The following is a 26,848-nucleotide window of genomic DNA, read 5'->3' as shown; positions in this document are numbered from 1 at the left end:
TCATACGTGACAATAGATGAACAACTTTTGGCATTCAGGGGACGATGTCCATTCCGTATGTATATTCCTAATAAGCCGGCCAAATACGGAATAAAGATTGTTTTAGTGTGCGATGTTAGATCAAAATATATGTTTGATGCCTCACCGTATTTGGGAAAAAACCTCGGTACAGCTATAAACGAACCATTAGGCTCTTACTATTGTAAGCTGCTTACAAAGACTATACATGGCACAAATCGTAATTTAACTGCCGATAACTGGTTTACTTCTATACCGCTAGCTGAGCAATTGCTTCGACCACCATACAACCTTACTCTTATTGGAACAATTCGAAATAATAAGCAAGAAATTCCACCAGAGTTCAAACATAATTCATCACGCCCTGTTGGGACATCTCTTTTTGGATTCCACGAAAAGCTCACTCTTGTTAGCTACAAGCCAAAACCTCAAAAGACCGTTCTTTTGCTCTCTACGATGCACGACAAGCCTTCTGTTGACTCCGTTTCCGGTAAGCCGACAATAATTCATTCTTATAACGAAACAAAAGGTGCTGTGGATACTTTTGACCAGATGTGTGGTCACTCAAGCTGTAGCCGTAAAACTAGGCGTTGGCCACTTTGCATGTTCTATGGAATGTTGAATATGGCTCTACTCAATAGCTTTGTTATTTATGTATCCAATTGCGAAGCTTTGAAAATAAAGCCAATGTCAAGAAGAGAATTTCTCAAGATATTAAGCAAGAACCTATGCAGCGACTGGTGCGCCATCCGTTTGGAAGAAAGGCCACGTATGCAGAAAAGAGTCCGTTCTGCAATTCATGACGTGGTTGGTCATAATACTGACACTGATTCAGATGAACCATGCATAAAAAAGGGAAAAAGATCAATGTGTGACTTCTGCCCCCCGAAATTGAGGCGTATGAGTATTTATTTCTGCGCAAAATGCAAGTTAACATACTGCTTAGAACACCGGTCTCCAAACTGTTGCAAATGCGACAAAAAAAAGTAGGTGGAAAAAACCGAAACTTTATTTTGGTCTCAATGAATATTTTTAAGTTGTAAGCTGTGAAATATATTTTTATAGACTTAGTACATCTCAGGTCTATAAGACCCAGAAGTTTTTTTTTTATTTCCAATTGTGAATTTTTTTGATTTTTTTTTTTTTGTAAAAGATCTCTGTATACCACGAAACAAAATATATGATCTTAAAATAAGCTTTTAATATATTTAATGTATTTAAAAAATGAATTGTGTTATTTTTTTTTTGTTACCCAATATGTAATAAAAGTGTTTTTGTTTTTGTTTTAATATGTTGTATTTTTTTTAAGTAAAATATGGTTTTTTTTTATAAAAGTCGCCTCACAGGCGAAGTTTAGCATTAATGGGCTAAAAAATATGTTTAGTATTCTAGGGTTAATACGACATTGAAGAAATTAGCACTTTCCTATAAAGTGTTCCGACAGCCGATAGACAAATGCAGTCTAATTAAGCGCTGCATCTTTGCTTTTACTATGCTTCGGTTAACTGTCAATTTACCTACAATGCTTTTTGCATAATGTCTTTCGTTATTCAATATTACTGTTAATGAAGGGAGGCAGATTAATGCAGCTCGTAGAATTGAAAGCTCCTAAACGTGAACAATTGAATCCATGCAAGCTTGGAGAAATGGAATTCAGAAAGTTGTTCAGAATATCACGAGTTTTGACTAAAGATCTCATTTACCAATAATGAACTCCCTAGTTAGTGTCAAAAAATACATACTGACTGCCAATGTATATATTTAGTATATTTCGATTCCACATAATCAGTTTATTCGATGTACGGAACCGTTTGACGTTGTTGCCCAATTGCATCCTATCGACAATGTAATTGGAAAATCGATATAAAATCGCCGTCAGTTAAGCCTGTCAATCCGATATTGATAATTTATCACTAAGTTAGTGCTCAACCCCTAAACTTAACCTAACCGTACCTAACCTAACCTAACCAATCCTAACCTAGGCCAACCCAACTCATGCAAGTTGAAAATTATTATCACCGCTGTCCTTAATGTATAGCAGGGTACTCACCTAACCGTGTAACATGTAACGTATCTGATACTGTATCAAGTGAGTACGTAGGCGCGAGCCTACTGCGAGCCGATCGCGGGTGGAGCGCAGTGTGCTCGCAGCGACCCGCCGACGGCGGTTTCACTGCGAGCACACTGCGAGCACTAAAGGCGGATCCGGAGCTTGTAGCTGGATACGCGGTTACCGTGGACGAGCCGTACCCACTTGCAGATTGATACAGTATCAGTTACGTTACATGCTACACTCTTGGTGAGTACCCTGCTTAACAAGGAATGTTACATTAAGGACAGCGTAATATGAACCTATGACCTACGTCAGATGAAGCCTTTTCAGTAGTGAATTTATGAAGTAAGTATTTATAAGTTTTTTTCCATCATGTTGCATGTTGTATACCTATGCAGTCCACATGCAATTACTCCAAAGTGTGGAAGAATTAAAGTAACAAATAGCATGCATTATGGAGTATTTTCGTGTGGTCTTACCGGCAACAATATGGGCAGCATGGGGCCCAAGGGCTAGGAAAGGCTACAAAAAGTACAAGTGACTTACAGTACTTTGTGGTCAATGGTGGTCTTTCACCATGACGACCCTAAACTCTTTTCTAATCAATGATTATTTTATTCTGTCAATAGTGAAAGAGAAATCCACAGAGAATTCACAGTCTTCCATATAATTCCAGGTGTGTAAACTACTGAGACACATAGCCCTGTCGGAGACGTTACAAGTAACGGCCAAGTTCACTGAGATCAACCTGCGGATCTACGGACCGCAGGTGGTGACGGCTGCCAAGACGCTGAGTCTCTACTCCGGCAGCAAGATCGCCAAGGAGAACCTGGAGGTGTTCGTGGACATGTGGCAGTGGCTGCTGTCCGACGTCACGGCCGTGGCCAAGGAAGTGCTGGAGCTAGCGCAAGGCAAGCCCGAGAAGCAGGTCTACATGTCGCTGCCTAGACCGGGGGTGAGTTGACTCTACTATCTATACTATACAGGTGTAATGTTATCACAGAATGAAGCGCTTTTAGAAATAAACATAGAAATTGTGCCATAAAAATTGAAATAATCATATAATTTCAAATGCGTGTATTTTTTACCTTGTGTTATTTTACGGTATCTAATTACGTACAGCGCATATTCATCCTGACACCAATCCGGCAATGGGTCATCTTTAGAAGCTTATTGTAAAAGATTTTTGCCATCTTGTACAGTAACTAATAAATGACAATAATAATCAATATAATCATGTATTTTATTCTGATTTCCAGAAACATGGGACAACTAGTAAACCATTGAAAGCAGTTAGGTTAGATTCAGAAGAGCAAGCGAAAATTGCTAAATCTGGACTAGAGATGAAAATGATGTCTTCAGAAATGGATGCGGAGACTGACAAATGGCAAGAAAGTGGGGCGGCGCTAGAAGAAAACAATGACATTGTAAAAAGGTAAACCCAATCATTATCTATTTCCGATTTACATTAAATTTCAAATAGATTCTTTGTTTTTGAACATATTCCAAAATTAAATACTGTTTTTTAAAGCAGATGAGAGACTCTTTCAGATTACAAATCTGCAATAAAAAAAAAAAAATTTTAAACCGAACATAGCTAAAGTTTTTTAAATCGTTGTCACGTAATGAACAAATGGTTTTTATTACCTCTTTATACGAAACAAATTAGACAAACCTGTTAGGTGTAAAGGTTTATGTCACTTTACTTTTATTCTGTTTTATATGAAAAAGAATTATTAACCCGTAGGAGTGGACAAGAATATTCAATAAATAAAAATGCATTTTTATTAAGGCCAACACATAGACAAAACCATCTCTAAATAGTATAAAATAAAGTCGCTATCCGCGTGTGTCTGTTTGTGCACTTAGTTCTTCTAAACCACGCAACTGATTTTTATATGGTTTTCGTTTAGAGAATTTCTTCCAGAATGTTTATGTATATAATACATGCATTAAATTTATAGAAATAACAGAAAAGTAGATGATCTGTAATCAAGTAGAAAAAAAAATTTCAGGCGCTTACATTGCTAACGCTGGCTAAACCTTATGATCAAAATAATGTACTACGGAATAGTACATCTTAAAAAGGCCTACAGAAAAGTCCACGTTGGTATATGTCTATATCCTAAGGATAATCTCCAGCAACGAGGGTACACGTTTGACTGATTTTTGTGTTTTTAACAAACCCAGTTGAAGTAATATCTAAAAGTAAAATTAATTTATAAGGTCAACACTGCAATTGCAGTGCTTCGTGACATGCGTGGGTTACAATTCTTCAACACTACAATTGCAGGGCTCCGGCTCCTAAGGGCTGAGAAGTTGGAGAAATTATTAAGAAGTTTGACAATCCTTGGCTGGGTGATGTGTTTGGCGGTTTTCTGTTTTATAGAATTTTTTGAAATTATACTGGAGCTTCTTGATATTTTTTTAAATGCAAAGAGAAAGCTTGGTGTTCTCCCTTTATAAATCAGTTATTATTTACCTGATCAATAGAAATGCAGACAGAATAAACATTATTATGATGCGTGATTTGGTAACAGATATAGCGCCAAGTGTTTTTAAAGAAAATAAAAGAATATTTAGCCAAAATGTTTTTTTTTTTCATAAATTTGTGAATATTTTTGATGTTAAAGGCGTTTTACATTGATAAATAATTGGTTTCCAATGTTACAAATTTACACTTTTAGTAGGACAATAAAATGCCCATTTCAAATTAATATTCAATGCACAAATTATATCTAATCTTGAAAACTACACATAGCCTACCTTTGGTCATGCACTTTTTCTTTAGTCAGAGCAATACACGCCATTGCTAATTAATATGTGTAATAATTGAATTCTGGATTGTTTACAGAGCAAAGAATATGTCATCAATGGCGTTTGCAATGTACCAATTTACCAAAGGAGAGGGACAGCTGAAGACGACGCAGGACTTGTTTACGCAAGCCGAGTACTTTGCCGAAGAAGCCAATAGATTGTATAAAGTTGTTCGCCAATTTTCTTATCAGGTAAATTAAATACAGAGCCATGATCCTTTGTTAATTTAAATCGTAAATTTTAGATTTCTAGGAATATGCTGAATTTGTCATCTCCCGTATTCAGATAGCGGGTCGCCATACAGATTTGTATACAGATTTGAACGACATTACAACACATTGTGGAGACATCCCCGAGTGTGAGACTCCGGCATAAACAATAGGTTGATTTGTGCCAGAATCTCACTGTTCGATATATGAATCCTATAATTTCTATACCCGCTATATCCGATTTTTTGACAAAATGATCTGAGTATGACATCTTGTTCACATTTTTGCGAGCAACAAGAGGAGCCTAAAATTGAGTTTCAAAACCCTCCTTATCGCGACCAAAAACCATGTTAAAACTGCGAGTGAGAAACCAAATCCGCTATATCATACAGAAAGTTACTATCAAAACCCGCTATATCGGATTCAACGAATCGCAAGCAGTTATTTTGCCAAAATACAATATGGCCGCCGCTCTGACGCCACGCTCGTGTGTCAAAATGATCTACGCGTGAGTTTCTAAACCCGCCATGTCGGCTCAGTTGACTTTCAAAATCACGAAGTGAGTATCAAAATCCGCTATATCCATTTTATTTATCGAAATTACTTAATTATTGCTAGACATATATAGAAAAATAAATGCTTTTCGAAATTTTATTACTCCAATTCATTATATAAAAAATTGTAATGCATTTATTTATGTACGCTAGAGATGTGACAGTTTTTTGCGGTTTTCTCCAAATCAATGAAAGTTGATATAGCGGGTATAGAAATTACACGACTCATATGGCCATTGATTAAATTTAAGCTAAACATCTACGTGTTTCTAGCAGAGGCGGCCAGGGAAATGTACCTTGATTAAATAATACTGCTACGTCAGCGTTCCCAAAATCATAGAGAAAATAATCCCAAAATAATACTCGAGAGTAAAGGACGCATTCAAAACGCATTAGATTACGCATGACCAAAGTGATGCAAAAGTCACTGGCCGTCAAGGCGCTTTGATAATGCACAGAGTGAGTATATATCTACACTGCTCTAACACGTTATTTGATGTTAACAGTGTAATCTATCTCGCTCATGTCACCATTTCATCTAGGTCGGGCTATCTCGATACTGCCCGATGCTGTTTCAGTAGTTTGGTAAAACATGGTTTTGTGCACATTGGGGTATGCACGGCCCGTTTGCTCTTGCGCGGGACTTTTGTACTAGAAGATAGCTCAAATAATGACCTGGGGGGAATTACGACTGGAGATCGATGACTGGGTCACAGGTGTCATTGAAAGTTGTTATGTGAAGACTGAACACAAGCAGAGCAATGCACAAATGCACTTACCAAGGAACCGCCTCTGTCTGCCTCCCTTCTAGTGAACGGTAATAATAATAAAATGAGGTGGATATAAATATGGGTACGTTCCATGGAGGTGGTAAAAATAATTGAAAACCATAAGAATTTTTATGAATTCTTCCAATGTTTAAAATGTAATATATACAGGTATTCATTCTGATTATGCATTTTGACTCCAACACACTAGGACTAGTGAGTTGTAAAGGAGTCCTTATGTTAGTAGGAGTAAGTTCATCATTTTCATAACATTTTTATAATCCCTTTTGGTGTAATTTGCAGGTTCCAGCAGGAAGTAGTAAAAAGCTATTACTAGAACACCTAGACAAGGTGCCCACCTACGTACAGCAGCTCCAGTTCACGGTGAAGGACCCCACCGTGGGGCGGGCGGCCACCTTCAGCAAAGTGGATAATGTCATCCAGGAGACCAAGAATCTCATGAACATCATCAGCAAACTTGTCACCACATGCTTTGACTGCGCCAGCAAGGTAATCATTAATACCACTATTTATTTAATTAATGTTATTTACTATTAAAGCCTCATTCACAAGATGATAAAATGTTCAGCACTGAGGGTTTTTTGGCATTTAAATTGCACTGGATTCTTCACACCGAGCAATGTGTGCTATTTTACCAGAAACCCACTATCATTTATGAGTTGATTCAGACTGCAAAGTGGACTGCACGAAATTCTCTCACGGGCCGCAGGTTGTTCATCACTGCTCTATATGCAGCAATTATTCAACTTCAACGTCTAGAGCAATGGTTCCCAATTAGTGGTATGCTTACGAACAGTGATAAGTGAGGTTGCTCGAAGTGGTGCTACACTGTACAGACGCTGTGCGGTACGTACTGTACGGACATTTTGGCTACAAGTTTGGGCTCTTTCTAAAAGGAAAACTAATTGAGAACCACTGGTATTGAGATTTTAGTAGTCAGAATCTGAGTGCTTAAGATTCCTTTTGTGAATGAGGCTTAACTCATCTATTGTTTTTTTTTATTATTTTAACTTTTTAATCAACCTGTCTCATGTCCTGAAATTTAAAATAGCATTTTTGTAAGTTTCACCCCTCTTGAAAGTGGGAATTCTTAATATTTACAAAATAACCTTGTTTCTAGTGTTAAATAGGGGCTAAGCCCTCAAGCTGTTTGATTTTGGAAACAGCTCACATTTGGGAACGTCTCATAGAAAGCGTTGTGTGTCCCTTACTGTCATGGTGAGAAATATGATTTAAACGGTGATAGAAAGAGAAAACACCATGCTAGGAGTTAACCAGAGAAGAATTATAATTTACACCTTTGTGAAACTAAAGTTTTCGACGGCAATTTGAGAAAAATTATGAAATTTTTTGTATAAAACGACAAAATAGTGAGTTGTCGATAATTTTCATAATAGATTTGTCTAATAAAACGTGTGTATGTTTTTTTTCGTTATTGGTAATTATTTAGAACACAAATCTATATTTGCATTAAAAATTTTAATATTTCAAAAATCATATATTTTTTTAATAATAAAATTTGAATGTGTATTACATCACCTTTCAAAAACAGTTTTAAAATTTCGGATACATTCAGAAATATTGCACTTATTTGGATTTTATTGCGAAGCATAAATACACACAAACTCTATCATAATATGCCAGAGACCTGAGGGGATTAAAGCACATCAAAGCTCAATATTGTACAAAAAATTCATTCAAGTAAAACTTTATCTATGCTTTTGTAAAGTGTCCCCCAATACCCCAATAGGATAGTGCCCAACATGATTGTCTTACACCAATAAGGATAGTGGCCATATGATTGTCTTACCCCAATAGGATAGTGCCCAACATGATTGTCTTACACCAATAGGATAGTGCCCAACATGATTGTCTTACCCCAATAGGATATTGCCCAACATGATTGTCTTACACCAATAAGGATAGTGGCCATATGATTGTCTTACCCGAATAGGATAGTGTCCATATGATTGTCTTACCCCAATTGGAAAGTGCCCATATGATTGTCTTATTCTACGGTTATTGTTTTATTTTCTCTGAATGGATGAGTTTTCTTTTACCATTGTTTTATAATTTCAGTTTGGTTTGTATATGCCTGAAAGAATTGATTTAAGTTGGACGCCGAGTTTGAAAAAGGCAGAAATTCATAAAAGCTGCAATGCCATATCAAATTAAGTATGGGTTATTCAATATTGCACTGACTTTTGCTATACCTCCATTCATTTGTTTGTTGTGCTTAAAATAACAATAACATTAAAAATGTTTTATAACTATATAACTCGTAACATATTTTACTTATGTACCTAGCTATATCAGTACGGCAATTATTTCCATAGCCGCAGCACTTTTAGATACAGATTATGGAAATTAAACTTTGTTTCAACAATTACTTCAAGAAACAACTATTTCATTGGACAAAATAAGTTAATAAACTTTCGCAATTATCAATCACACCATAAAAAAAAAATTCGAAAATGGAGGCAAATGGATCATTTTATAAGGTAAATTTTGAACTTTGATTGAATAAAAATGGAATTATAATTCATCTTTTACCATCTGTCCTGACGTAAATCGTTTTCAATCCCCCAATTGGGGATGCCATAGTCTCACTGGCTCCAAACGGTTGGGAGCAGTTGGGACTCTTGACAAATTTAAAAACAAAACGAAGTGTAATTTCCATAATCTGTGCCTCATAAAAGTGTGATGATTAGGGAAATATTTACCTAATATACACAAATAATATTTTCACTGTTTGTAAAGTATTTTCATAATGTTGAGATAACTAAATGCTAAAGAATAACCATACTAATACGTTAACATTAATACTTAATGTCTGGATTACTGCTAAACCTTTTTATGAAAACATAAATTAAGCTTCTGCTTGCTTACATAGTTTTGTTTCTTTATCGGTGTTGCAATTGAGACTCGTCAAGTTATACGTACATTCAAGAATTCCTTGTGGAAGATATAAAAATAAATTCACTGAAAATAGGGACATGCTTAACCTTTTGAACGCGTTAATTTGCTCTGTTTTATCTATACCCGTACGCGGTACATATTTTCAAATACCTATGCACGCAATTAAATGTCAAATTATAGCATTCTGGCATGATTTATTGGACTATATAGACAGAACAGATTATTCTCCACAATATGATAACAAATCCTCGTGTGTCAACACTCTTAGATGTTTATAAAAACAAAATCATAAAATTTCATACAAAGACGTACCGTATCTTTTGAATGTGGTCCCGCCATTCACTCGGCGTGTGTGTACTTAGGCCACTGCGTTGATAGACACAAGTGGAACACCATGAGCACTTATCATTTTTTGTTATGAAAACTTTTTCTAAAACTGGACACTTAAATTTTATGTCACTTAATATAATAACAAAATTGAACTAACGCCATCTGTTGACAAAATTTTAAACTATAGCACTCGAAGGCGCAAAGAGGCTCACTTGATTATCGATGTTTATTAATGAAATACAATTTTATTTTCGAGAAATTCTTGTAGATGTCAGCATCGTGATAGTTCTACGAATGTTCAAGCGAGCGGAAAATAAATTTATGTCAAAAGACCGCTGGAATATCGGCATTCAAAGTTTCCGTATCATAAGAGTATGGACTTTTTGCTGTAACAACAGTTGATACAGCCGCGTGCAAAGAGTTAATACATAATTGACAGTAACGAAATACATCCAAAACATTTAAACTTGGCTTTACACACTGCACATTGCAGTGCACCTCAAGGTAGTCATTATTTCACTGAACTGCAAATATAGCCAGCCGCACTATAGAGGTTAAAAACACTTAGTATCAGTAAGAAAATAATGCGAAGTAAGTATTTCAGTTTCTGTAAATGGAAAAGAATGTATTTTAGTAGCTATTCCGTTAATAAATCATTTTGATAATGTGTTGTCTTTACTTCAAGCCATGTTTTGACATAATAATAGGTTAATTTTAGAGATATAACAAAAAAATTTATGTTGAAACTTTGACATCAATAACAATGGCCGCCAAGTGAGCATTCGATTTTAATTTTTGACGAAATAACTATTAAAGCGCATTATTTTCCATTTCCAGAAACCGAAATACTTAACTAATAAACAGTGTTTTTAAAATAAAATGTGCATGTTAGGGTAAATGCGAACCGTACCACGAATTATAGAAAAGGAACGAATCAACTGCAAGCGGCGTTTCGTGCTATTTGTGGTTGCTTCGTTTCTTTCCCATAAGTTGGGGTTCAGTTCGGCAGTTCGGCTCGCAGATGTATACGTAGCATTAAGCGGCGTGTCCCTATTTTCTGTATATTTACCGATAAAAATCAACTCCATTGATCCTTATCTTTAATGGACCTAAAAAGCCCTTGACAGAGCGTTAGTGCGACTTTGTATGAATGGCATTAAAACCAAATCTAAGGTAGTGCCTGGCAGCCATCTTGTATGACAAACTTTTGAAATTATTTGTATGCAAAGTGGTGCATACTGAACTACAGGGTTTTCCAATAAGAGGTGTTATTTTGATATTCAATCGTAAAAAATCAATGGTTTCGTTGCTTGTGTGGCACGTAGCGCCGTCTTGTTGAAAGTAAACGTTGTCCAGATCAATACCATCCAATTCCGGTCATAAAAAATCATTAATCATCTCTCGATAGCGCAATCCATTTACCGTAACTGTTGCTTCAGCCTCATTTTCGAAAAAGTAGACAAAGTAGTAGTGACCATAAACCGCACCAAAAAGTCACACGTTGAAGATAGAGAGGCTTTTCAACAATAACTCTTGGGTTTTCCGAGCCTTAGATGCGACAATTTTGCTTGTTGACGAAGCCACCGAGGTGGAAATGGGCCTCATCACTCAAGATGATTTGCATTTGATTCACTCAAGTGAATTTTAATAATTTCAATGCGTTGTTGAAGCGTGTATCGTTCCATTTTTATTAATGGCGTAGTTTCTACTTGTCAAATGTCAAAAAATGACAAGTTCAAAAGTAACATCTACTGAAATAAAGGGCTATTCAAAATAAGATCTCTTATTGGAAAACCCTGTATTATCATTTTATTTTTGTGTTGTTAATGCAGGTATAACGGCTTATGTTTTTTTTTGGGTATTTGATGAGACAAAGAATTGGATATGTCTTTAAAAAATTTATTTTTTATATTTTACATTTTTCATACATCTTCCCCTCACCGCGCGGCTTCAATTTTTTTTCAAATAGCTTCGTCCAGGGCTTTTTAGGTTCAAGTTATCTTCCATCCATGAATCAAGTATAAATTATTTAGTCTATGGGCGAGTTATGATTACAAAAAGTTCATATCTATGGACGGCTCTATCTATAAACATTAAATATAGTATATACAGTGGTGTGTGTGCTGATTTGCTGCTATTAGATTTTGAGATTGCACAATTGAATTGTTTATTTGAAATCACCTGATCTTCATCTAACTTTATTGTGATATCTTGAATATAAACGTTTTTCCTTGCTCTTCAGTGTTTTACCCTGGTAAAAACTTGTACATGTTATTTTTCTAGTAAACTAAATGTTCGAATGTCCCCATAATAAATAATATTGAGAGCGATCAATAGGTTATTTTTTTTCATCTTGGTCATAAACAAAGAAAATGTGGCATGAAATAAGTGATGGATCAATGTTGCATCGTTTATAAAATAATTAATGTACCCCTTTTTCTCCAGTACAAGTTGGACTTCAGCGATCTGGCGGGGCGCATGGGGGGCTCGGGCAGCGGGGGGCGCGAGGAGGACGGCGGAGGGGGCTGCGGGGGCGACAGCAAGGGCGGGGGGTCGGGCCCCGACACGAGTATGTGACAATTCGGCATGGGCCGCCGGGGCAAAGGCGACTCCCGGCGGACCAGGGTCAGCTTCCTCCTCTTCTAAAGCGCGCCTGCACCCACACCACCTCGTGCCAGAAGGCTTTTCACTCATACAAGCCTGCAGAAGCATGCAATGTTCTTATTGAGTCCCTGTGACTAAATCTGGGTAGGTACCTACTCATTACATTGACCTACCCCTGTGAAATCACAGAGCTCTCTCTATGAATGGTTTTTTTAACTAGATTCTTTAGAGCGAGCATTGTGATTCTACATAGTTAAATATCATAGAAATTATCCCAATTTTCAGGGATGAATTTAGGTATGAAAATGAGAAATTAGGTCGATTACGAGTCAATAAGAACATTGATCAGTTACGAATCAATGAGACCATTGGTCACTTCGAACAATTTTATTGATCAATTGCTAGAAATATTATATTTATTAGAGATGTAATTTCACCAGTGCCATGATTGTATATTAGTTTAATCCTTGCGGAGATTATATTTTTTGTGGGTTAGTTTACCTAATCTGAGTGCGAAGGATACCGACCAGGCCCCCAGATCACAAACAATTTCAGTATTCTTGGCTGTTGAACATTCTGTCAAAATGTGCATATAAGATTATGTTTTACCTGGAATGATTAATTAACACTTTGTTTGCTTACACGCAAAAAATATATATCTCCCGGGAAGTATTCAAAGAAAATAAAGGCTAGATCAGTTCTCATTTGTAAATTTGATGGAAATTATGCCTTATCATTGTTCTATGTCATTTTTAGACCATGTTACATAAATAATAACACTAGTGTTATATCATTTAATATCTTCTTGTCAGATATGTTTTATTTTTAAATTGATTGTACAGAGTGAGATTTATGGAATATATTTGAACTACGCTGCAATAAATGTAACTGACACTGCCTGTAGTAACTACAGTTATATAACGTATGTTTGTGATACCAAATGTTAACTAAATTTGTATAAATGAAAAGCTGTTCTTTAAAAGTACAATAATCTTTACTGTACACGATATCTAGTCAAGGAATTAGATGTTTCAAAACACCAGAGATTTAAACTCTCCGTGGGAATATTTCAGATTGCAGATATTTCTATAAGCTTGTATACTAGCACATTCTGCTATGGTGAACAAGATATATCATGCATCGTGAAGGATTACATTTCTATTGCCAAAGTGAATCCTCTTTATTATTTTAGACATTCTGCAAAACAATGTGGAAAACACGTCAAGTCGTTTACAAAAGGAATCATTCCACCGCCATCTTTATTAACTTATATTGTAAAGAAATAAATTTTAAAAAAAAAACAAACATATGATCTTTGATATTCTATATCAACTGCAATACCTTTTGGCAACTCGTAAATGTAATCCTTCACTACAATACTTCAGCCACTAATAAGCTCTTTTGTAAATTGAATAACGGGCAAAAATTTTTAGTGACTAAAGCAAGCGACGATGGATACTGTTTTACTATGTAAGATGGTACGAATGAAGACGGCGCGACACGTGCAACAGTAAAATGTTGACGTTAACGCCGGACCCAACGGACGATTGGGCAAGCATGATAATTTATCTCATCACGAGACTTGAATGAATATTCGACTCCAATGTTGTGATTTACTACTATTGTTTGATTAGAAAAAGTGTTGATGTTCGAATAAAGGTAAATATTTAAAGAAATTATTAATTGTTAGAGGTAGCCTCGCCTAGATAGAAGATACTTTACCAAACATTTTGTCCGCATTTGCGGAAAAATAAACTTATCATTCTGAATATAAAAAATAATTTTGTACTCGGTGTCGTAGGTTGGTGAATAATATTAATGCTAAGGTTTATGCCCCTATTTACTTTATATTTCTTACTATCAATTTTATAAGAAGTCGCAATATATAATCTTGTAAAACTATGTGAGAGATTTATCTAAATGAGGGCCAATGTTATGAAAATGGAGGTATCAATTGGAATATAATAACAATAATATAATAAATCCTTTCATATCTGTTCTAATGAGTGGGCAAAACTTGGATTTGTAAGTAAGATTGTGTTTATTTATAATTAGTATTTAAACTTATCGTTATGATTACATTTATTTTAAGAATTTTAATTTTCAACCATAAAACGATACTATATATCGACGCTGGAAAAGCCATTCAGCTAAATAGTGTTTAAAAGCCATTTATCTCAATTCTTTCCAGTGTCGATATTTAGTTTGTATCAACATAAAGTTGGGAGTAATTGTGAGTAAAAAATAATAATCCATAATTGATATGTTTTAGCTAATTTCTAATATGAGCTGGATCATAATATCTGTGAACAAAACTTAACGTCTTAGGCCCATGGAGATACTTACAAGCTACATGACTGTGACGCAACTACAATTAGCCTACCGATATGCTAATCTTTAATGCTGGTTTCCGTACACGGCGCCACCCCAAATATACTGAACATGATAATTTTTTCATGTGCAGCCGTCGAGTAAATACAATGTCAAATGACTCTAGCAACGAAGACAATAGTATTGTTCTTCTTTATATTTACAAGCATAAAAAAACGCTCTAAAAGAAGATTTTGGGTTCACCCATACAACTAAATAAATGTTAATTGTAAGGCATTTGTCGCCGCCAAGGAACTACATGAGAATGGTGTCAAATGGACCTTTCTTTCTAACCTAAATCTGCGCCTTCTCCGCTAAATCCTTTCTTACTTATCCGAGAAATTATTGTTATATAAACATGAATATTTTCCCACCTCCATAACAAATGTAAGATTCTAATCATGTTCGTTCGTTCATTCATGACGTCATTTCTGTCAAACGAGTAGTGGATACAAAGTCAATTCGCTTAGCCTTCCACCAGTACTGTCAGTAGAATGCAAATGAAAATTTCAAACCCGTGGTCAACGCGTGGCATCGTGTACGAACACTGGCAAAATAGAATGGCAGGTACTCATGAGTAGCGCGTGTGCTACGCGCACGAAAGTCGAGATGCTTATCCATGTACGAAGGGCCTTATACTTACTTCTTTCTAGATGAGTCCACAAGTAAAAGCTTACTGAAATTTGTAAATCAATCAAGGAAAATATTACAAAACCAACATAATGAATACATAATAATTATGATGGTCTCAATACAAATTTTGTTTTTTGTCTTTACAACGTTTTGAACATCTACTTGTAAAGACAAAATACAAATTTTGTTTTTTGTCTTTACAACGTTTTGAACATCTACTTATAATTCCTCCCATCGCAGACATATTATTATAATTCCTTATACATATTTTTCTTTGTTCATTTTCTTATAAAAGTCATATTAAACATTGTGTCTACAAAGCAATCAATTTTTTTGGCGACTTTTTTATGATAAGGCTACATTTAAATAGATAGGTGTCTAACCTAACTTTACTAGTATGTTTGTGTTTATGTTGGATTTTGTGCAATAATTAGATACTTTTATTAATCTTAAATTACCGTGAAATTCAGAGTAATTTGTGTTCACATGTTACCTTGGGATTGGACAATATTAATGCATTAATAAACTAAGAAAAGTCATAGATTTTTGCCGAAAGCCATTATGATATAAATAATAATCTAAGGATTCATTTCTCAATTTCAAATATCATTTAAACATTGAGGTTGTAAATATTTGTGAAAATGTAATCTTATGTATTGTAATGGATTAACGATGGTGAAAAAATATAATATTATGACTTTAATGATCATTATGTGTTGTAGATGTCCGATAAATAAGAATGTAGAAATATTTCAGTGAAACATCTCAATTTCGCAAGTATTTGATATTTGTGAATTCTCCATTATATTTGGGTAAGAGACTGACAATCATCTTAAATAACTCGGATATTATCTAAATCAGTTCAGTCTAAAAAAGATTTTTTTTCTGATAAATGTTAACTAAGTATTCAATAGTCTAATAATGTGGCACGCAAAAACATACTTTTTGTCAAATGGATCTTCTTGCATTCTTCTCACAGATTTAAAACCAGTATCCATTAAAAACTCTACCAGGGGGTCTAGCACGAACAAATTGATAACTTAACAATATCGGATCAGACTTAACTTCCTACGATTTTAAATCAATATCCCGTGCATGGTTGCGTCGTTGATACCTGAACTGATATTGACACGAAATATAATAGAAATTCGTTATACGACGGCATCACTGGCGCATCTCTCTGCGAAATGACATTCCTAAACGTCAAACGCTACGTAATAGTAAAAAATACTAATAATTTGACAATGTTGAATTGAAATATTAACTTTAATATATATAAGCAGTCAGCACACCCTTTTTGACACTTAAAAGGTAGTTAATTAGTTCATACAGTTATAACTAACAACTTTTGTTTCTCCAAACTGGAATGGAATCAATTGATTGTGTCTTAGATGAATTAATTACGCCTATGGAACGTGTGCACGATTTTCTTTAATTTTAAGAGCTTTGTTAGTTCGCCTCCATTCAGTAATAAGCCAGTTATTTTACATAATGAAAGACATTATCCAAAGGTTGTGCATATTAAAAGCTTATCTGAGACCTTGCAGGTCACACTAAAAGCAGTAACTTTTGTCTACTGACTGTCGGAATGACTGACTGACCATAGATGACGGATTTCGTCAATATCGTATTGATATGGGGTTTTACCGATCTACCGTGCTAGATACCCTGATGTGACAATATAATCCGTGTTAGTTACATATTCTCGGTAGTTTTTTATTACCATTTTATGATATCAGGTGCTTTACATAAAACAGTTCTACATAGAAAAGCTATTGTTGCACTTTGTGGCAAAGAGCGACAATTACAATTCATTGTATATATTTTATCAAGAGTGTTCACAGTAGCTTAATGAACCAAAAAATTAAGTCAGGACGTTAACACCAATTAATTTTACTTTATAGTTCTCTACATATTATCGATACGAAGCCAAATATCTGTTTTCGCATGTACGGGAGTGCATCTTAAAATCTCATAGAGTTTAACCTTTCATAAAGATAATCTTATGATGAACTAAATCATTTTCAGTGTCGTCACTTCTTCTAGCAGTTTATAATATTACATATTCTCATCAGATAGTTGTACCTAATTGTAATGAAAAATGTCAGTGAATAATAATAATGAATTGTTTATTTGTTTGTTTGTTATAATGTCTCACAAGAGGTTGGTTGGTTGACGAATGTAATAGTTTAATGATGGCGTGGTCGGTAAGGAAGAGGAAGAAGAAGAAGAGTAAGTTGTATAGATATTTAAGAGACCCATCCCTAAAAAAGACTTATCGAATAGTCTCTTTTGCAAAACTAACAATCTTTATAGGCAATTATGGCTGAAAAGCTGATACGATCACTTATTACACATGAGCACTTTGTATTCTTCCAATGATCAAGTCAACTGTTTAATGTAATAATTATTTGTACCGCAATATTTCCTTTAACAAATGGAATACTTAACGACATATTCATAATAAAACAAACTGATAATCACGCTTATAGTCATGAGGAGTAAACAGTAAGTTTTAGAATAAAGTGTTTCTAAAATCACGGCAGAACTACAGTTCAAATAATAATAAAGTAACATGTTCTAGAAATACTGGATGTAATGTGCCTGTTTATTATACTTACATACATATATAACTGAATACGAATACCTTTTGTGCAGGGATAGTAGAACTAAGGCCATAAATGATTGTTACCCGAACTCCAATTAAGTTATAGCGGCTATATTACTATATAGGTGGTTGGTGTGCTGTGGCTGTGGCTGAAGTGCACAGTGCGTAGTACAGCCACCGGGCCGCACTTACAGTCACTGGAGACTGGGCATCTGAAGGAGATGCTATTTCGACAGTTACTGTTGCAGCAAACTCGCGTCAATGTAATATAATACATTATTGTTATTGTATTCATGTGCTTGAATCACTATTGTAATGTATGGACTTTTTCAATTTATTCTCTTTTTAATGTTTCACTAATCATCAAAATGTTATTAAATCTCTTTCAATTTTCTTAACTAGAGTAGATCTTTAAATGACATATTATTCTGTCTCAGCGGTTTCAACTAATAAGATAAAATCTAAAGTAACTTTCAATGTAACACATTCGCAAACATGATCGCTTTAGATGGTCACCAGGGTCTAAATTATCCGATTGTGAACTTGTTTAGTTCTTATATTCTATGAGCTTCCTTAAATTAGAAACACATTTGTATGTAGCCAAAAGTTAGAGGATGATTGTAAAGTTTCATTTGTGTCACTGTCACTGTCACATACTGTGTCACTGTCACAAACTATGTCACTAGTCACTGTAACACTTATGGAGACGCAGTGTTGTGTTGTATTATCTGTTATCCTTTCAGTACCTACGGTCACATGTCATCTAGACTGTGAAATTCAGAGCATTTACCATGCCGATACAACTAATGCATAAATATATGTCTTCATGTTAGAAAATATACAAAAAATTTATGCACATCAAACTTCCCGCATTATTTAAAATTATTCAGTAAACTAAAATAAGCCTACTCCTTTTGATTAAATTTGTCAATATCTCTTTTCAAATATGAATATTTTAACTAAATATTGCATCAATTCCCTCTCAGGGAGATTTGCTTCTCTTAATATTATCATCCTTTACTGACAGAAAACATCTATCAAAAACCCTAATATGTTGACAATATGGAAATATAATTTAGTTGGTATAATTTAATTTTTCAATACATTTTTTGCTTCTACCAACCAATCCGAGAATCATTAATTTGGTAAAGTCCTCTATTAAAACTTGTAAAATGTAAGACAGTGTGAACTAATTCTAAATGCCTTTGTTAAATATTAAATGTTATAATATTATTTAAGATTTGAATAAGAAATTCACAAGCAAATGCCCGCAACATCAAGCAAAGTCCTTCATTATTGGCAATTGGATGTATCAGCACGGCTTCTCAAACATCTTCCTGTAGAAGTAATTGCCAGATTGGAAAGGAGAAGATTGTGTTCTTTACAGATAACTTGATTGACTTACGAATGGTCTTTTAGCTTTTGGAAACCAATGAATGTATTTTGAGTTACTATTGAATGTGACAATTCAAAACGTAGTACATATAAAATGAAGCAGTTGTTAATATATTTTTACTATGTAAAACTTAGAAATTATATAATTATGTTACCAAAATGTATCAATCGTTACAGTTAGCAGTAAATAATAGTCATATTTTTCCAATAGCGCTGCCAAATTATTCTTAATACTTAGTTTATAGTTAAGACATAAAAAATTTCATTTGTATTTTTTAATTCGTAGATAGAATAGTATAATTTTTATGTATAATCTATTTAAATACATAAAGGATGTGATTCCTAAAGATATATTTTTTTCTTTTTTACCTCATTACCTTTTTTATCTCCCCGATATCCCGTGGTTTCTGTTTAAAAAAACTCAAATCAAAGTCATTAAAACTATCTCCATCATGCGCGAACTCAAATTCGAGTCCTAGGTAAGTTCTTTTGGATTTCATCGATTGGTTGGAACAGGCATTTCGTTCTAAATTATGATTGGTTCAGAGATATGGCCTGTTAAATGGGAGCACTCTTATTGGCCAATGTACTTCAAATACTTGCCACCAGGGGATTTAGAAAAAAATATTCATTCCTTGTGATTATTCAACATATTGCAAGTTCCTGATTACAAAAATGAGTACCTAATTATAAAAAAATTACATTACTTAGGACGGGTTGTTTCGGAGTATTTGAACAATTCATCAAATTTCAACGTTCATTTTCAAGTTCCGTGAAAGATTTTTTCAAGTTTTGTTTTTATTTCAGTTTTGTCAAACAACTAGCCTATACTGATATAATAACAGAACTTGAATTGGACTTTCACAGATCCCAGAAATGAACATATTATCACAAAATTTGATGAATTGTTCAAATACTCCGAAACAACCCGTCCTTAGTATCTATCTATCCTTGTAAGATTTCTGAATGTCAAGGAATAAAATTTATTATTATTTGAAATAAGTAAATTGTACCAATTTCCATAAATCATAGTTTTGTTGATTCTCCATTTTCACCTAGTTTCTATACTAAATTGATTGATTTTAGGCACATAACTTGCGTACTCAATAAGCTATAATATAGGGTTTTCCAATAAGAGGTGTTATTTTGATATTCAAAGAAAAATGCCATTTTTTAATGTAAATGATCGAATGATTATTTTATTATAAAGAGGAAGGTATGCCGTTAATAGTGAAAAATAACATCAGTCAAATGACCACCACGACCACGCCTACAGGACCATATCCTTTTCATGAAATTTTCCATAACCAAATCGCAAAGTGGCTGCCTTATGTCCTCGATAGCCTCACGAATTCCATCTTTGAGGTCTTGAATCGACGCTGGGCTGTTGGCGTAGACCTTCTCTTTCACGTGGCCCCAAAGGAAGAAGTTGCAAGGTGATAAATCACAAGATCTCGGTGGCCAATTGTGATCACCTCTTCGAGAGATAACACGGTCCAGAAACTTTTCCCGTAAAAGATCAATGGTTTCGTTGCTTGTGTGGCACGTAGCGCCGTCTTGTTGAAAGTAAACGTTATCCAGATCAATACCATCCAATTCTGGCCATAAAAAATCATTAATTCCTTAATTAATATTCAAAATAACACCTCTTATTGGAAAACCCTGTACTTGTCGAAATATTTTTTTATATTATTTTTTATGTATTTTTAGCATAAAAATATGTACATATTTATAAATCCTGTTTTTTATCCAGACTGATATTAGCAACGAGCGAATCGGATTAGCTTGCGCACACAACGGTTTTTTTTCAGAAGGCTAAAACGCACGGGTTAAAAGGTTTTTGTGAAGTCTTCATAAAACTCAACTTGAATCAATCGGAGGTTGAGATTGATTTGAACTTTTTTTATGAAGTTTCATCATGAATTTTTTAGAAACTGCATCTGTTTCTCGTGATGTGAGTCGGTATTGTATGATATATATTATCACAAAATAAATTAATTTTCACTGTCCTTCAAGCAGAAATTCAAGAATCAATTGTTTATTCTTACAAATAAGAATTAATCAAATCTTTGTATATTTTTTATTCAAAGCGGAACAACCAACAGAACAGCAAATGAAAAGCCATTTTTGTAAATTGCAAGCAAATTAAAATCATCATTTAGTACCTGAATTCATATTGGAGTATTAAATATTACTCGTCCAGTTGACAGATTAATGGAAATCTGAATGATGAGTACATTCCTTAAAATAAGAAAAAATTGTCTCCTGTAAAATTTGGTATTTCTCATCATGGCGCAATATTTAAAGCATTAATGTAACAAAAGTAATGAAACAACATTCTCAAGTTTTAAAATATTTTAATAAAAGATACTGTATATATTACATCACTTGATAGTAAGCAATAATTAAAATTCTGGGTTATTACTTTTATACTTTGTTTTTGTATAAAAGAATTAGATACAAATACTCAAGTACAAACTAAATAAAATAATTATAAAACTTAATTAATGCCACAATACAAAGATACAAAACATTTATACAGGAAAGTTGAGCCTTGGAATGAGAAGGTCCCGTGCACTGACAAGTGGGGACTACTGGACTACTGGACTACTGGACTACCAGACTGTCGGTCTATTGGACTATTGGTCTACTGGATCTGCTTTTGCTTTGGCCAAATAAACAGACAATAATACACCGCCCCGTCGGGACCGTCTAATATGCGTTGTACTTTAGTTTCCTTAGGATAATAAGGGTCATTATAATATATCAATCGAATGAGGGATTCTTTACACAAAACTCTTAAATGCTCAATTTTATTTATAACACGTCATTATATTTGACGGGAAAGAAATAGAAGATGCCACACTTAAATATAAATGAATACATGGAAATGCAAAGCTAACATCTTCGTCAGATATTATGTATTATTAAATCGTTATAACACAGAATTTCAATTTTAATACTGTTTAGCATATTACGTGTTTAGTTAGAATCTAGGAAAATGGTATTTATTATATTTAAGAGAAAAATGTAAAGGTGCGATAGGTCAAGGGTCAAGAGGATGAAACAAAGTATGGAACTAGCGAGGGTTCAATGAGTAATAATGGCTCCCGGCACCTGGAACCAGGCACCAGGGACCAGGCACCAGGGACCAGGCACCAGGGACCAGGCACCAGGCGCCAGGTCGCCAGTCAAGTCTTATAAGAGGTGGATTACGCCTATAAACTATTGAGATTTACACAACAAATGGTTTTAGACTCACAATCAACAACTATGGTATTATTATATATAGACCTGAGGAAGGATCAGTCTACTTTATGTCTAAATTAAGGGTGGTGAAACCACTTTCCTCGTCTATCCTTAATGGAATCAGCCTCTTCTAAACACTCGGCTAACCGCCACACGTCTATCACACGTTCAAACAGAAATATATGGAAATAACCAAGAGCGTCTTAATAATTTATTCATCAAAATTACATATAAATAATATTTATACCAATCAATATTACATAGAAAATTGTAGAGACATATTCTGTATTCTAATTTAATAAATACAAATGGTGTTTCATTTTAACAAACTAACTACAACCTAGAAATCAACATTCCAAGGAAAATTACATTCTTTTAATGGGGGAATGAAGCATTTGGTGGAATGATAGATTACGTTTCGATCGTCAAATAGGGATGTAATGAAATTACAATAATGTCAATTCGTCGTTTGCGATTTTGGCAAAAACATGTTTTTGGTTTAATTCATTCAACACGCGTGAAAATCTTTGGAAGTTAATGAAATATTCCTTAGAATGCTCTAATCATAATAATGCAAAGCAATATTATTTATTATTAGAAAAAAAATACGATTTACTTCTATAATATAAATATTAATATTGGCAGTTACCATCAATGTTCATCACAAAAAAATTAAGTCCATGCTGCTTATGATTAATACATCTTACCAACAAAGCCTTTGACTGTCAAATAAACACATTTATGTAATGGCACACACTTTATACATATTTTACCATTTGAACTGCGATGCTCAAACTGATCAAACACCGCGCGATGCACGCCAACCAGAGAAATGATTTGAGCATATTTGGTCGTCTTACTGACCAAACAAACATATTCTATTACTGAATGAATACACATGCAACCAAATAAATTCTATCCTTAAACTATCTTAGAATAATCCTTTTTTCTTCTTGTCTTTTTTCTCCTTCCCGTCCATAGTTCTGAAAGCACAATAAACAAATAAAACATTAGTACAATGCCTACGGAAAGGGTAGTATCGGATTGAAAATCACCCCTGTACAGAGTTTAAACACACTGGCACGGTAAAAAGTAACATCTTAGTACCAACACGGTTTAACATGTGGGCAGGGTAGGCAAAGAGTAACATCTTAGTACCTACAGGGCTTGAACAGAATAACATCTTAGTACTTACAGGGTTTAAACATGTGTCTAGTCTTGGTAAAGAGTAACATCTTAGTACCTACAGGGTTTGTACAGAATAACATCTTAGTACCTACAGGGTTTAAACATGTGTCTAGTCTTGGTAAAGAGTAACATCTTAGTACCTACAGGGTTTGTACAGAATAACATCTTAGTACCTACAGGGTTTAAACATGCGGCTAGTCTTGGTAAAGAGTAACAACTTAGTACCTGCAGGGTTTGTACAGAATAACATCTTAGTACCTACAGGGTTTAAACATGTGTCTAGTCTTGGTAAAGAATAACATCTTAGAACCTATAGGGTTTAAACATGCGGCTAGTCTTGGTAAAGAGTAACATCTTAGAACATATAGGGTTTAAACATGCGGCTAGTCTTGGTAAAGAGTAACATCTTAGAAAATAAATGTGGCTAGAGTAGATAGAGTAACATCCTACAGGGTTTAAACATGTGGCCATACTAAGTAAAGAGTAGCATCTTAGTACCACCTACTGGGTTTAAACATGTAGCTAGGGTAGGTAAAGAGTAAAATCTAGTATAGGAATTAAACATACGTATTACTTGATTTTTAGTAGGAACTACGTGAGTGGAAACTATTGAATGGCAGTGTGGAGAGAAAACGCTGGGTTGGGTTCGATTAGGTCAGGCTACGTTAGGTTAAGTTAGATCAGATTAGATTATGTTAGGTAAGGCTAGTGACTCACTCCTTGCTGTTGGCCTCCAGCGACCTCCGCCTGAGGTCATCCAGGGACACGCCGGACTGGGACTCCCAGGCGGCCACCTCTGACTCCAGCTGCTTGCGGCGGTCCTCCAGCTCGCGAGCTTCCTTCTCCAGTGAGCGCAACGTGCTGGAGTTGCGCCGCGCCAGCTCCGCCTCGCTGTCACGCAGCTTCTGTCTCTTCTCTCGAACCTAACAAACAACATTACAACACACATTAAACACAAGCAATGGTATCTGAAAAGGATTAGGCACTCCTACAGAGGGTAAAAATTATATTTTTACTATTAAGACTACCATAAATAATAGAAATGATGAGAGTTATGATAAAACTGCATAGACTACCAAAGAGGCGGAGCTAATGAAAGTTTATCTTTGGTGTCTAAGTAGAAAAAAGGCATGGTGCTGCTGTGCGTAAATGAGATTTGCTTTAGTATGGGTGCAAGATAATAACTACACTTGTTTGTGAGCAGTTTTATACTAAAAATTATTTGTGACCCAACTCCCTTGTTTTTGTTATCTATTATTCTTGCTTTTCGCATTAATGCTAAAGTCTGAGACTCCATTAATTATTACAGACTCAGCTTTGTTATTGTAGACCAACAATAATCAAGCTTTTAGACAGCATTACATGGTCTCCGGAAACTAGTGGTACAAGCAGGAAACTGATGAATCTATGTCAAATTAGAAGTCAATTTTTAAATTTGAGCTTGAGTGCAAAGATTTAATTTTTAAGGTCAAATTTGAAATAAGTAGGTCACTATGGGGTTGCTATCAGTTATTTACTGTCTCCAAAAGTTATTTTAAAGAAAAAAAAATCTGAAATGCCAGGTTGAAAAAAGTAAGTTTTTTTGGTTCTCTATGTGATGTAGATTCACCAGTTTCCCGTTAAAAGTTGTGCAGACATTGAGAATATGCATACCTTCATCTCGAACACTTGTTCCATCTCACTTTCCATCTTCTTCATCTTGTTGTCATGCTCGCGCTTCTCCTCTTCCATCTGGGCCAGGGGGTTCCTACAAACATTATATTCAACCTTTACTTTCTGCAACTTCATCAAAAGATCCATTAGAATTACGAATAATACAGTACTCTCTCACTAATCCACCACCCCAAAAACCTGACAAGTATCCAATTAGTGAAATTGGCAGATTATAATAGTGCGTACATACAAAATGATATATGTGAAAAATGAAAACAGGTTTTACGTATAAACGAAGAAAGATCTTCTGTAAAATTTCCATATTTTGGTTTAAAGTTAATGTGACATTCATGTTCAATGTGGGAGGCGGGTATGGGTACCGCCGCCCCGGGAACCATTTATTGGATAAACAAACACCTCTGCCATAGGCAAGTGGTTCGCTATTGGTGACTTAGCAGGGGTGCCCGGGATCATGGGGTGAGGCTTGTCCAGGTCTTGGTGGCGCATGCGTCTGCCCATCAACTGTGTGGCGGGCTAGATCGGGAGAGACTGGTTGAGGGAGATCTTTTGACCTCTCCAACAATTCTTTCACGGAACATCGCCTTGCACCACAGTGGGAGTGATGAATTCATGCGTCCGTCACTCCTGGACACACTGACCCCAGATTCCTACCTACCCCTCATACCTCTTTCCTTCCCAGAACTTTTTCTCCTCCCTTTCCTAAAAAGACCCTCCACACAGTATTCCTAAAGATGACATAGGCCTTGAGGAGATTTATTTTCCTTAGAGCCTTCTGTGTGGAGATAATGTTAAAAAAAACCTAAATGTTCTAAAACGAACAGAAACACATGCAACAGTTGCCAGAATATACAGAAGACTAACCTAAATGTCCTAAAATGAACAGAAACACACGCAACAGTTGCCAGAATATACAGAAGACTAACCTAAATGTCCTAAAATGAACAGAAACACACGCAACAGTTGCCAGAATATACAGAAGACTAACCTAAATGTCCTAAAACGAAAAGAAACACACGCAACAGTTGCCACAATATACAGAAGACTAACCTAAATGTCCTAAAACAACAATAATAATGTCTGGTAAAACGGTTAGCGAGAGCAAGCTAGACGGCGCAGTATAGTAACTGAGCGTGTAAGAGAAATATATCCCAACACTCGACTCTAGGAAAGCAGCGGTCTACTGAATTTGACATAATATGAATACCGGCGAATTGTAGACCTTGATTTCGTGCTTTCAACTAGTAAAAATAAGGGTTGTAATGTATTAAATTCAACGGCCAACGGAAGACAGGAAACCCCTCACCCCCGCTCTCTCCCGGACCCCGCAACACGTGCCCACCAAATATTCAATGGCATAACAACACGATTCGGACAGGAAACCCCTCACACACCGCTCTCTTCCGGACCGTCGCTAGGGAGCCATACGCACGTAGGCCATC

General features: G+C 35.1%; 3 protein-coding genes across 6 annotated transcripts in view; 2 read left to right on the top strand and 1 right to left on the bottom strand.

The window, feature by feature from the left end:
- The window catches only part of alpha-Catr (alpha-catenin related), a 344,431-nt gene extending 328,983 nt beyond the window's left edge, over positions 1–15,448 (top strand). The window contains exons 8-12 of the mRNA XM_089650787.1: positions 2,748–3,026; positions 3,331–3,506; positions 4,926–5,079; positions 6,722–6,928; positions 12,134–15,448. Coding sequence (XP_089506913.1) covers positions 2,748–3,026; positions 3,331–3,506; positions 4,926–5,079; positions 6,722–6,928; positions 12,134–12,265 — 948 coding nt within the window. The 3' untranslated portion in view covers positions 12,266–15,448. The remainder of the gene's footprint in view (positions 1–2,747; positions 3,027–3,330; positions 3,507–4,925; positions 5,080–6,721; positions 6,929–12,133) is intronic.
- The window catches only part of TyrRS (Tyrosyl-tRNA synthetase), a 326,170-nt gene that overhangs the window by 118,324 nt on the left and 180,998 nt on the right, over positions 1–26,848 (top strand). The window lies entirely within an intron of this gene.
- Positions 22,445–26,848, bottom strand: part of pnut (septin 7-like protein pnut) — a 144,985-nt gene continuing 140,581 nt past the window's right edge. For all 4 annotated transcript variants that reach the window (XM_089650705.1, XM_089650703.1, XM_089650704.1 and 1 more), the window contains 3 exons: positions 25,389–25,482; positions 24,453–24,658; positions 22,445–23,530 (listed from right to left, as the gene is read on the bottom strand). In XM_089650705.1, coding sequence (XP_089506831.1) covers positions 23,479–23,530; positions 24,453–24,658; positions 25,389–25,482 — 352 coding nt within the window. In that variant the 3' untranslated portion in view covers positions 22,445–23,478. The remainder of the gene's footprint in view (positions 23,531–24,452; positions 24,659–25,388; positions 25,483–26,848) is intronic.

Source organism: Hesperophylax consimilis, chromosome 3, assembly GCF_061612785.1.
Source record: "Hesperophylax consimilis isolate HC1 chromosome 3, BYU_Hcon_1.0, whole genome shotgun sequence".
In the NCBI taxonomy this organism is placed as follows: Eukaryota; Metazoa; Arthropoda; class Insecta; order Trichoptera; family Limnephilidae; genus Hesperophylax; species Hesperophylax consimilis.
This window is presented reverse-complemented; position numbering and strand designations above follow the sequence as displayed.